We start from the raw sequence: 13,029 nt of genomic DNA on the forward strand, positions 1-13,029 counted from the left end.
GGGAAGAATAGCTAAACTTAATCCATTTCAACCTTGGTCAGTGGCTACAATTATCTATCAAAAAGGGAACCAACTAACTGTGTAAGACTCGCTTGACTTAGGTATATTTGCAACTCTTTGTAGGTGAGGGACCAGAATGTCATTCTAAAACATGTGAACTTTGTTCTGTGGTCAATCTGGAGCCACTGGAGGATTTTCAAATGGAGATTGCTGTGACCCGTTGCATTTCAGAAATATCCCTCTGCAGCAATGTGGAGAATGAATCAGAAGGAAATGAGGGGGGAGGCTGGCAAGTGGGCTGGAAGCAGCTGCATGAGACAGGCCTGCACCGAGGGTGGTCTGAAGGAAGCCGGCCTGATTGAGACAGACTGGCCAGACAGTAAGGAGTAAGTGGAGAGCACCTAATGAGAAACCGGAGGTAGCGACACGCATGAAAAACACCTTCTGGGCTCTGGAAAGAACCACCTGCTAGGGGACAGTCCAGCACCAGGCTGCGGAATGTAGGCTTCCAGTGAAGGAAGCACACTGACTCCAAGGTGGCTGTCAGAAGGCTAAAGTGGAGACGGCTCATGGGGAGGTGGGTACAGGATATGAGCATGTGAAAAGGCCTCTTACGGTGGTGCTGCTGCTCACATTTACGTCCAGTGCTATCCCCTAACCTCCTCAGTAGAAACGCGGTCCGGCCAGACTTTCCAGTCCTGACAGTGACTATTGCAAGGCCGTCAAACAGGAAGTGCAGACACAGCACAGCGCGTGCCGCCTGCCATGATGGTGATGGCAGAGGTGCTTTGAATGGGCAGCAGTCATAAAGACAGTGCTAAAGCAGGATCAATGTGCAAAGACTGAGTGATTCGGCAAAGCACAGCTGAACAATGGACAACACCCTCAAGCCCAGTGTGATTCAGACAGAGGTTCCAAGGGACAAGTGAACTTTTTAAAACACAGTGTATGATAGGTAGAAGAAAATCATTTTCCTCTGAAAAAACACAGAATGAAATGCTAGAAATAATGAAACTTTTAGAGTAATTTTGTGAACACTGGGAAAAATGATAAAACAGATGGAAAATTGGAAAGCATTTAAATCAAAATTCTCTTTGAGCATTTTCCCCCAAGAGTACTACTCAAAACTCTTAAGAGAGCAATACTGTAACCGTGAAAATACATTCTTCTGCTTATCATAAAAAATGGCACTTCGCAATTTCGTAAAACCCATGGGTCATTATCTAATTGACATAAGAAAATAAGTAAATAGAGGGGAGCTGGAAGAGAGTCTCACAAACTACAGCAACTTATCCTTGGGGCAAGAGAGGTGACCCAGTTGCCCCAGTTCAAGGGTTGGGCGGGACACTGTTCCCTTCCTCACCTGACAGTCCAGGAGCAGCTTCTGCACTGAGATCACACTTTCAGGTTTTTGTAAAGTTTTCAGTCTCTCTTCTTGTGCTTCCATCCAGTTGTTCAAAATCTGTATTTTATTTTCACTCTCAGTGATACTTTCCAGAAGTTGTTCTAAATGTTGTATCTAAGTGATGAATTTAACAATTACAAAAAATGTTAAAATGTATGTTTTAAAAGGTAAATGCCATGATGTTATTTTTTAAAAAACAATTTTGTTTCTTCTCAAATTTCTAAATAAGATGCTGATAACTTTTGAAATAAAGATTCATAAATCAGAAAACAGAATTAAAGCTCCTCTTACAAAAAAAATATATTTCAGGTGAAAACTAATCTGTTGAGAAAGGCAGCTATTGTGAGTTTCAGATGTGAACAAAATAAAATGTTCCTAACATTCGATATTTTTCATTGAGTCATCTATTAATATATGCAAAGTGTAAGAAAAATTTCTTTCTTCAGACTTTCTGCATTAGAGTTCTTAAAAATTTCTACCAATATCAATAATAAATAATTTATCAATTCAATAAAATAATCATTGTCTTTAATGTCTGTGATTCCTCTCATTCATAATAATTTTTTTATTAGGTCATAATTATAATATACATACATTTTTATATTCTTTTTTACAATACCTTATAAGTACTGTGTCATGACATAATTTTTTTTTTTTTTTTTGAGACAGAGTCTTACTCTGTCACCCAGGCTGGAGTGCAATGGCGCAATTTTGGCTCACTGAAACCTCCGCCTTCCAGGTTCAAGCGATTCTCCTGCCTCAGCCTCCCGAGTAGCTGGGGTTACAGGCACATGCTGCCACGCCCAGCTAATTTTTGCATTTTTAGTAGAGACAGGGTTTCACCATGTTGGTCAGGCTGGTCTTGAACTCCTGACCTCGTGATCTGCCTGCCTCGGCCTCCCAAAGTGCTGAGATTACACGCATAAGCCACTGTGCCTGGCCTGTCATGACATAATTTTAAAAGGCTGCCCAGCCAGGCATGGTGGCTCATGCCTGTAATCCTGGCACTTTGGGAGGCCGAGGTGGGTGTGTTACTTGAGGTCCGGAGTTCGAGACCAGCCTGACCAACATGGTGAAACCCCGACTCTACTAAAAATACAAAGATTAGCTGGGCGTGGTGGCAGGCACCTGTAATATCAGCTATTTGAGAGGCTTGAGATAACTGCATGAATTCGGGAGGTGGAGGTTGCAGTGAGCTGAGATCGCACCACTGCACTCCAGCCTGGGCAACAGGGCGAGAATTCGTTTCAAAAAATAAAAATAAAAAAAGGCTGCCCCAATGTTTCATCAAATTAATACAGTATAATTTGATTAATTATTCCCCGACAGTGCGAATTAAGGCATGGTACCTTTTCACCGCTGTAAACGATGCTGAATTGAACACTCTGCACATCATTTTCTTTTTTGAAGGACTATCTACTTAAATGTGTAAGAGGCGACTTGCTTGGTTAAGTGATAAGATTATTATTACGGTTCTTTAAATTTTCCAAATGCTTTCCAAGAGAGTACTTAAGCCATTATCAGCAATGTATGAACGTGACAGCTTTGGGTTTTGTCCTCATCTGATTTTTTTTTCTAATGTAATTAAGTGCATTATGTTACACAGTGTTTGAGTATCTGCTAATGATATCTTTCCATGTTTATTTGCTAACTATAATTTCCTCTTTTGTGAATTGTCTGTTCATGTCCTTTGTCCATTCATGTACTTGTTTCTTAATTGTGTAAATTCATTTGTATGCATTCTCTACACAGTAAACACACCAATTATCATTATGATTATATGTAAAGTATTTTTCCAGGAATAAGTTTTCCAAATCTTTTCAAGAGTCACGGAGTGAAAAATCTACCAAAAAGCCACATGTATTTTTCTTTCTTTTCATAAATCTTTTCAAAGCTGAAATAGCTTTGCCCCTTTTGAACATCTGCTTTCATAGAAAATGTAAAATCTCTGATCATTTAGGAGCCTGACATAATACTTGACATGTTCTTAAATAAAATTCCTCCTCTTCGCTTGCCTCGCTCAATTTCCCACTAAGAAATCTCAAATATAAGAACTATTTTCATATTATCTTATAGGTACCAATGGAGAATGCTAAAACATAGGATTTATAAAAGGGCTATGGTTGAGATGATTATTAGGCTTAGCAATCAGTTAGTCAACTAATTGAACGTCTTTTTTGATTTTTCAGAGAGTGTATTTTATAAAGGCCAAACCACACATCCAGCTGTGACCCAGGAACACACCTTTCTATTCAGCATTCCATGTACACGGTGCCATTGGCGGTTCATCTCCCCCAGGTGCTCTGCAAACTCCGTTCTTTCATAGCGCTTGCTTTCTACATCACAGGTGCTTAGCTGAAGTAACGACTGGTTAACAAAGTCCACTATCCACTGTTTATAGTCCATTTCCATTCTAAACTCCTAAAATAAGCAAAGTTAAACACCCAAAGCAGTCATGAAAGTTGGTCAGATCAACTGGATTTCCCTTTATGTACTTGAGGGGACGCCAAGCTCCCATCCATTAATCAAGGGGCACCTGTTAGGAGTTCCTTTCTACCCTCCCCAACCTACACCAGGAGTTGGCTTTATTGGAGTAGAGATTCTTTTGGGGAATTACACAGAGATGCATTGCTTTCAAATAGGCTGAAAAGTCAGAGGTGCACTGTGTGTGGCAGTTGCTATCATCTGAACCCAAATCAGGACCCAGGATATGACAAAGCTTCCTGGGGGAGGCTGCCCGTGAGCTGTGCGGGATTTCAGGGCCATCCTGAGGGCTCATGGAAACAACCAGATGGGAAACAGGAAGGAAAAGCTCTCTCAGAAAACCCAGGACGCCTTTAAGGAACTCTGTCATTTAAGCAGCTTCCCTGTTCCTTCGGGGATAGGTAAAGGCCTCTCAGGTGGCTTTAGAAAGTCTGGGTGGCTTTAAGTTGTACAGCAATCCTAAACACACGCAGGGCCAACAACATTTCTGCCAAACCTGTCATTTATTGATTTCATCCTTGCAAGCTCTAGAACCTCTTTTGGAGACACCCAGGGGTGACAGCCATGTGGTATGTGCTAGGTTGCTACAGCCTGTGAGAATACACACGTGTAGACTTTTCAAAGATTTTACAACACACTGAAGTTAGGATGTGATGGTACATAAAAACAAAATCTTCTGCTAATATCATGCTTGGTGATTAAGCCATTCATGTTCTGCCTACCAGAAGCTAGTTCCATCAGCCTGCATGGTCTTAAAGCAATGGACCACACGTGTCACTCATCTTTGTATTCCCAGTGGCCAGCATACTGCCGAGCACACAATACATGTTTGCGTGTGGCTCATGAAATATTAAATCTACTTGAAATTAAATATCACAGAGAAGGCCACATTTATATCTCTTTGTAGAAGGATCTCAATTTTTTCTTACTCATTCTCTTACTCAAAGAACATTTCATTAACACCTGTTAGAGGAAGGCAGGTATTGGGATAGGCGTGCTATATTTTAGTGAGGTGAAGGACAGCCCCTGGTCTCAAGAAGCTCAGTCAAGGTGGGGAGACAGGCAAGCAAACCAATAATTATAATAATGCATGATGGGAGCTACTAATAGCATGATGGAGACATCTAATCCAGGAAAGTCACCTACTCTGGCTGGGAGAGTCAGGGGTGGATTTCCAAATGAGGACAACTCGAGCTGACTTTGGAAGGATGACTAAGAGGACGTATACAGTTAAACATGGGCCCTGGCATTCCAAGTGGAGGGTGCAGCATGTACACAGCATGATGAGGGAGAGCACCAAGAACAGTTAAGGAATAAAAATCACTCTGTCAGGCAGAGCCGGTGGTTAGTGGGGGCAGTGGGGTGGGGATAAAAAGATGAGATGAAAGTCTGTTAAAAGCTTGCTTGGGTTGTCCTGCAGTGATGGGGGCTGGCAAAAGGAATTTAAGCAGAATAAAAGCAAGTCTACTAACATCTCTCTAGAATCATCCACCATGCCAGTTTCCTACCCCTAGAATCCGTTTTTCGAAATTATATCCTATGTGTCCCTTTGTCCAGCATTACCCCTCTAACTGATTAGCCTTCTTGTTTCAATGAAAAGACTTCTGCTCCTTTTGCATAATTACCTTGTGCTTCTGAAGAAGATGTTTAACTTGAGATGCAGAACTTGGTGAATGCACGGAGTCTTCATCTGAAGTTTGATGCTCCACATTGTTCATCCAGCTAATCATTTCTGTGATTGCTTTACGAGATGGCAATTTCTCCATTTGAAGCTGTGAGAACAAAATGATTTCCATTTAATTGCCTGCAGTTAACAAAATGAATCAGGGCTTCACTAAAGATGATACCTGGTTTGATAAAAGGTCTTGCTATATAATTACGCAGGTTACTCAAAAAAACAAACCCAGCATTCAAACTTAGAATAAGCGACCCCAAAACAATGACAATGACCTTCACATAAACTAACACAGCGGCAAAGATAAACTGAGAAATAAAGTAATTAAGCCTGATTTCTCTCTTAAGAAAAATCCCATTGGAGGAGGGTCCAGTAATTAAGACCTATATTCACTGGTGCCAGAGAAAAATAGGTAGTGTCAATGAAAATTATTGAGTCAGAGAAATAATTTCGAAAGAGTTGTAAGCTAACAAGTGAACATTAATTCAAATGCTAAGGCTCTAAAGACTTACCTGGTGAAGTTTTTCTTGAATATCTGGAAGTTGAGTTATGAGCATTGTCCATTTTTGTTCAAACTGTGCTAAAGAAGCTCTCAGCGTAGCTGTATCAGTTTCCTTCAGGTGAAGAAGCTGGTTCCCGGTACTTATAACAGCAGTCTTCAAGGAGGACTTTTCATCAACTTCTTTTGAAAACTCCTACAGGAGAGTTTTAAAATTTAGAAACTTAAAATTGAAATATAGCAGAAACTAAGAGTCAGAATAACTGGCTAGTAACAATTAAACATAGTAAATATTTGAATGTGTATACACACACACACACACACCCCTTTTTCCTACTGTCGGGCATTACATACACAATGGGGAACAAAAGAGATGGAATGCACACCCCTCAAGTAGCTTATCACCCAGTGGGTTAGTATTTTTAAAAATAAGTCATTATTTAAATGGTTAAGTTTTACAATAAACTATGGAACCCAACACAAAGGGCATATTAAATGAATTACTTGAAACAAGTTTGTAATTAAAATATTTAAATCTTTCCTATGTAGAGATTCTTTCAAGTATGTTGAAAAAATTTACATTTTAATACCAAAGTGAGTAACCACAGCTACAAAGTATGAAAAATGGAAAAAAACCAAGAAAAGTCTAATGGAAAAGACTACGTTTCATAAGTGCATTGACCAATAATCATTACGAAATTATATTACAAGAGTAATACCTTTTTATTTCCCCCAAAATTTGGGGGATATTTTTTGAATTTTTTTCCAAAAAACATCTCAAAACAATGGAACAAAAGCTTTTTAGTAGAAATATCAATTTTGTTTACAATAATTTAAAACTATGCCTTTATTAATGTTAAACATTTATAAGTTAGTAACCTTACAAAGTTGTTTTTGGGTCTTATATTCTTTGTATTTGTAAAACATGACCTATGTCAGTGCAAGTTTTTAGAGACTGAGTTTCACTCCTGTTGCCCAGGCTAGAGTGCAATGGCACCATCTTGCCTCACTGCAACCTCCACCCCCCAGGTTCAAGTGATTCTCCTGCCTCAGCCTCCTGAGGAGCTGGGACTACAGGCATGCGCCACCAGGCCCGGCTAATTTTGTATTTTTAGTAGAGATGGGGTTTCTCCATGTTTGTCAGGCTGGTATCGAGCTCCTGACCTCAGTTGATTCACCCACCTTGGCCTCCCAAAGTGCTGGGATTACAGGCATGAGCCACTGCACCCAGTGCAAGTTTTAAATTTATATATATTTTATAGGGTCAATTAAAAATATATTTTATCATTATAAATGAATGAACAGTATAAACAGTTCTAGGTTTGAAGAATACAGCTACTATTTGCCCAAGTTTTATCCCTTATCCACAAATAAATACGAAAGACTATCACATTAACCCTGATGCTTTTTCCTTGATATTTATTTCTGGCCAGTAATATGCTATTACGACTTACAAAAAAATTGTCAATGTTGCTTCTGATTGTATCCAAGTCCTGAGACACATTGAGGGACTGTTCTTTCCAGTAATTCAGAGTATGCTGGGAAGATTCCAACCACTTGGTTAACTGATCCGAATCTCTGCTATAACTAACAGGAGCAAAGTGAGAGAGAAGGCAGATTAGAAACATACTCTGATAATGATATGCATCACCAGCAAATTGTCTTCTTATTTTATTATATGTTTTCCTATGTTGATTAGTCCTAACATTCAGAATATCGTGATGTTAATAAGGATTATATCATGTTTTATACCATGCCCCAAGTCTGACGCCTCTGGCATTTTCTAGGACTCTCTTCATTATAGCTTAGCAAGAACAATGAGGATTTTAGGCCAGATGTGGTGGCCCACGCCTGTAATCCCAGCACTTTGGGAGGCTGAGAAAGGTGGATTGCCTGAGGTCAGGAGTTCGAGACCAGCCTGACCAACATGGTGAAACCCCGTCTCTACTAAAAAATACAAAAAAATAGCCAGGCATGGTGGCACATGTCTGTAGTCCCAGCTACTCAGGAGGCTGAGGCAGAAGAATCGTTTGAACCTGGGAGGTGGAGGTTGCAGTGAGCCGAGATTGCGCCACTGCACTCCAGCCTGGGCGACAGAGCAAGACTCTGTCTCAAAAAAAAAAAAAAAAAAAAAAAAAGAACAATTAGGAAGTCTGAAGCATTCTTTTTTATTTCTTATTACAGCTATACAAAAGTACACCCAGTGAAGGGGCAGAGATTTTTATTCATCAAATATCTTCTATAAATGTGTTCATATTAAAAATATAGGCCAGGCACGGTGGCTCACTCCTGTAATCCCAGCACTTTGGGATACCAAGGTGGGAGGATGGCTTGAGCCCAGGAATTTGAGACAGGCCTGGGCAACATGGCAAAACCCCATCTCTACAAAAAATACAAAAATTAGCCAGGCGTGGTGGCATGTGCTGTGGTTCAAGGTACTTGGGAGGCTGAGGTGGGAAGATTACTTGAGCCCAGGAGGTCAAGGCTACAGTGAGCCATGATCATGCCACTGCACTCCAGCCTGGGCAACAGAGTGAGACCCTGTCTCAAAAAATAAATAAATAAAATTATTTATTTATTTATATTTATTATCACACAAACCTTTCCTTGACTCTGAACTGAGAATGGCCTATGAAGTCCATATGTGAGATGGGCTTTACGAGATATGTCTTCTTTAGTCTGGCAAATTTATTTAAAAGTCTTAGAACAATTTTTTTCTTTTTAATATTTTGAATGTAATAGAATCACACATTTTAACAGATATGGTCAAACACACACACACACACACACACACACACACACAGCATTTGTATAAGCTGTATAACAACAAACTGCTGTTGGCTGAACACCCAACATATTTGCCCGAGGTAGTGAAAATATTCAAACAAAATTCTGCCCTTCTTGTAACTTTTAAACTGCCTTAGGTTAAGAGGCAGGGATGAGAATGAGGTTTAAATGTTCCATGTTCTCCTCCTTCCTCACATGGTTCAAGATTATACCAACTAAGCACAACAAATTCTCCTTTGTTGTGAGGCTATTTCAAACTATTCTGTTAGCTAAAATCATTTAATTTTTTTAATTTTAAAACTTTTGGAAGAGGGTAGGAAAGAGCAATATCGTGGTATAAAGGTAACCTATATATATTTTATAACATAATTCCTAGCTTCTATAGCAATGTGTAAACTAGCTGGGTGCAGTGGCTCACACTTGTAATCCTAGCACTTTGGGAAGCTGAGGCAGGAGGATTGCTTGAGGCCAGGAGCTTGAGAGCACCCTGGGCAACAACGTGAGACTCCATCTCTATAAAAAAGTTTATAAAATTAGCCAGGCATGGTGGCCTATGCCTGTAGTCACACCAACTTGGGAGGCTGAGGCAGGAGGATCGCTTGAGCCCAGGGGTTCAAGGTTGCAGTGAGCTATGATTGTGCTACTGCACTCTATGCACTCCAGCCTGGGTGACAGGGCAAGACCCTGCCTCCTTAAAAACAAAAAAGAAAAGAAAAAATGATCACAGCAAACTGACCACATGTTATGCTGTGTCTAGCAAACCATCAGAGATTCTACATCGTGTTTAGCCCAGAAGAGGGCCCCAACTGCTTTAGACTGCCCAAGAGAAAACAGCATAAGGCGGGTTGCAGGTAAAATTTAGTTGACTACAGAATCCCTGAGGTCTTTCTCCACAAAACAATGTGAAGCCAGTCCACCCCCAGAAAGGCAGACCTGAGCAGATGCTTGAGAAGTGCTTGCAGCCTGTGGAGCTCATGGTCAATTTTCTTGTTCAGGGACAACCACTGCTCTTCCAGTTTTGCGATCTGGCCCTCTAATTCAGGACAGCTCACAGACGCCACCAACTGTTTGCCTTCGTTCAGAGTTTGGTAAAGCCGGGCGTGTTTTCCACCAATGTTTCTTTTTATTTGCTAATAAAAAGTAAAGTCATAGAATGAATTATTTAGAAAATAAAGTCTGCCAAGCTATTCACAAATACTGCATTTAAAACTGACATTTGTGTCTACTGATGAAACAGTAACACTTTCCCAACCTTCAAGACTATAGTCTGACTAGATGCATGATTAATGGTTTATTGGTCACCTTTCATGATAGGTGTCCAATCTCACATTTCTAGAGCACAGATTCAACTCTGTAGACTTACTGGCTGGGCGCACTAGCTCACGCCTGTAACCCCAGCACTTTGGGAGGCTGAGGTGGGTGGACCACCTGAGGTCAGCAGTTCGAGACCAGCCTGACCAACATGGTGAAACCTCCTCTCTACTAAAAATACAAAAAATTAGCTAGGCGTGGTGGCACATGCCTGTAATCCCAGTTACTTGGGAGGCTGAGGCAGGACTTGGTGGCCTGCACCTGTAATCCCAGCTAGTCAGGAGGCTGAGGCAGGAGAATTGCTGGAACCCAGGAGGTGGAGGCTGTGGTAGGCTGAGATTGTGCCACTGCACTCCAGCCTGAGCGACAGAGCAAGATTGTCTCAAAAAAAAAAAAAAAAAAAAAAAAACCCAAAAATAAACCAAATCAACTTTATAGACTTACTACATACAAACAAAAACAAGCTGGCACTCTTTAGGCCATGCTGGGCTCACAGACAGGTTTTGTGTGACCTTAAGATCAGTTTGAAAAATCAGGAAATCTAGGCCAGGCGTGGTGGCTCACACCTGTAATCTCAGCACTTTGGGAAGCTGACAGGGGCAGATCACGAGGTCAGGAGATTGAGACCATCCTGGCTAACACAGTGAAACCCTGTCTCTACTAAAAATACAAAAAATTAGCTGGGCATGGTGGTAGGTGCCTGTAGTCCCACCTACTCAGAGGCTGAGGCAGGAGAATGGTGTGAACCCGGGAGGCGGAGTTTGCAGTGAGCCGAGATCGTGCCACTGCACTCCAGCCTGGGTGACACTGCGAGACTCTGTCTCAAAAAAAAAAAAAAAAGAAGAAAAACCAGGAAATCTTACATAATAATCAGGATTGCCAGTGTCTCTGGGAAAACTGGAAGACCCAGCAATTGTTGGTCTGCATCTCATGTGGCAAAGGGTGGCCGTAACTGAGCAGTAGCTGCCAGCTCTAGGAGAGCCTACTCCCTTTTTCCCTCAGCTCAGTCCCCACCACCCCTCTGATTGCAGAGCCACCAGGTGTTCCTTATTTCTGTTCTGCCCCCGGAAGCACTTCAGATGGTGACTTACATAAGAAGAGGATAAATAAAATAGTATTTCTCTATTATCCATGAGATGCAAATACTAGGCAGAAAATTCATTTCCAGAGTCTTCTACGGAATATAAAGATTCAGTAGACAGAAAGGAAGAAAATTTTAGAAAAATAAATTAAAATAGCATATCATTAATCCAACTCCATGGAAAGAAAAATGAAATTATCTGAAGTCTGTCTAAAGGTAATTACCTAACACAGCTGGATTCATCTAATGCCATTTATCCTGACACCTGTTTAATCTTAAAAAATAAATTATCAAAACAGAAGGTTTGCTATTTTCAAATTAAGTTAAGCCTTTTAAGAAATTACCAAAAAATTCCACTTCCATGGCCCTTTCCACCACTCCCATTTGTAATCCCCTCCCCGTGTCTGAGCCTGTGTGGGCTAGAATGAAATATCAAACATCTGTATTAAAAGAAAAAAAAAAAAGTTTAATTTTCTAAGTGAAATGCTAGATTCTTCATCTTTAAAACATCTCTGAAAAGTCTTAATTCACCCTCCCCTTTTTTTTTTTGAGATGAAGTCTCGCTGTGTCACCCAGGCTGGAGTGCAGTGGCGCGATCTCGGCTCACTGCAGCCTCCGCCTCCCGGGTTCCAGCGATTCTCCTGCCTAAGCCTCCTGAGTAGCTGGGATTATAGGCACGTGCCACCATGCCTAGCTAATTCTTGTAGTTTTAGTAGAGATGGGGTTTTACCATATTGGCCAGGCTGGTCTCCTGACCTCGGGTTATCCGCCCACGTCGGCCTCCTAACGTGCTAGGATTACAGGCGTGAGCCACCACGCCCAGCCTAATTTACCGATTATATGCATGGAGACAGTCTGTACACGAGTAACTAGGCCGAACCAGCATTTGAACACAGGTTTGTTCGACTTCAAAGGCCACACACAACTGACCCCTAGGTTCCACGCCCCACAGACGACGGCTGATCAAGATGACGACATCTGTCAGACTCACACAAACCTTTCCTTGACTCTGAACTGAGAACGGCCTATGAAGTCCATATGTGAGATGGGCTTTATGAGATACGTCTTTAGTCTGGCAAATTCATTTAAAATCTTAGAACAATTTTTTTCTTTTTAATATTTATGGTTACTTCTGGAGAAAACAATCACACTCATATTACTTTGGCTAATATTAGACTGTTGCTTAAAATAATAAGCCTTAAAATAGTGTTCTCAACTGCATTCTTTCAGCTGTTTAGATGCTACCTTCGGTATCCCTAGACTAACAAAGAGCTAAACAGTACTCCCATCACCCCCACTCCCACCCACCCCAGAGGATCCAGATTTACCTTAGAGTTAGGCTCAATATAATTAATAAGGTGGCAATGAGACCAACTGTAGCCTTCCAGACATCTAGGGAGTATAAATACAGTGTCCCAGCCTCTGGAAAATGTTCCTTATAGAGGCTAAAATATCTCCACGGAAGAGAGAGCCCTGGAAGTATTTCCTGCTTTCATTTTCCACCTAGTTCATTCAGGCAATAAATGTGCTTTTGAAGTTTTAAAGTTGATATTTGATAACTGCCTCTGGCCGTACAACTCAGATTCTGACGGCATATACTCTAAAGTTAAAACTAGAAATTTTAAGTTCCTGGTGAGAAGACTTAAAACCTGTTTTTTATCTTGTTAGTCATGTTCTCAATGCCACTTGAAAACCATTTTTAGGTTTTATCTTTTCTTTGGCACCAAAATTAGAGACACAGAGACTGATGACAATAATACAAAAAGTTACACACAAAAAGTTTAAAC

The 13,029-nt window shown here is 40.8% G+C and overlaps 1 protein-coding gene across 1 annotated transcript in view; it reads right to left on the reverse strand.

Moving 5' to 3' along the window:
- Window positions 1-13,029, reverse strand: part of SYNE2 (spectrin repeat containing nuclear envelope protein 2) — a 377,154-nt gene that overhangs the window by 78,908 nt on the left and 285,217 nt on the right. Inside the window, 6 exon segments of the mRNA XM_050797880.1 lie at window positions 1,364-1,519; window positions 3,650-3,826; window positions 5,515-5,661; window positions 6,077-6,259; window positions 7,518-7,650; window positions 9,784-9,980. Of these exon segments, the coding sequence (XP_050653837.1) occupies window positions 1,364-1,519; window positions 3,650-3,826; window positions 5,515-5,661; window positions 6,077-6,259; window positions 7,518-7,650; window positions 9,784-9,980 (993 nt within the window).

The sequence above is a fragment of the Macaca thibetana genome, chromosome 7 (genome assembly GCF_024542745.1).
Source record: "Macaca thibetana thibetana isolate TM-01 chromosome 7, ASM2454274v1, whole genome shotgun sequence".
Lineage (NCBI taxonomy): Eukaryota > Metazoa > Chordata > Mammalia > Primates > Cercopithecidae > Macaca > Macaca thibetana.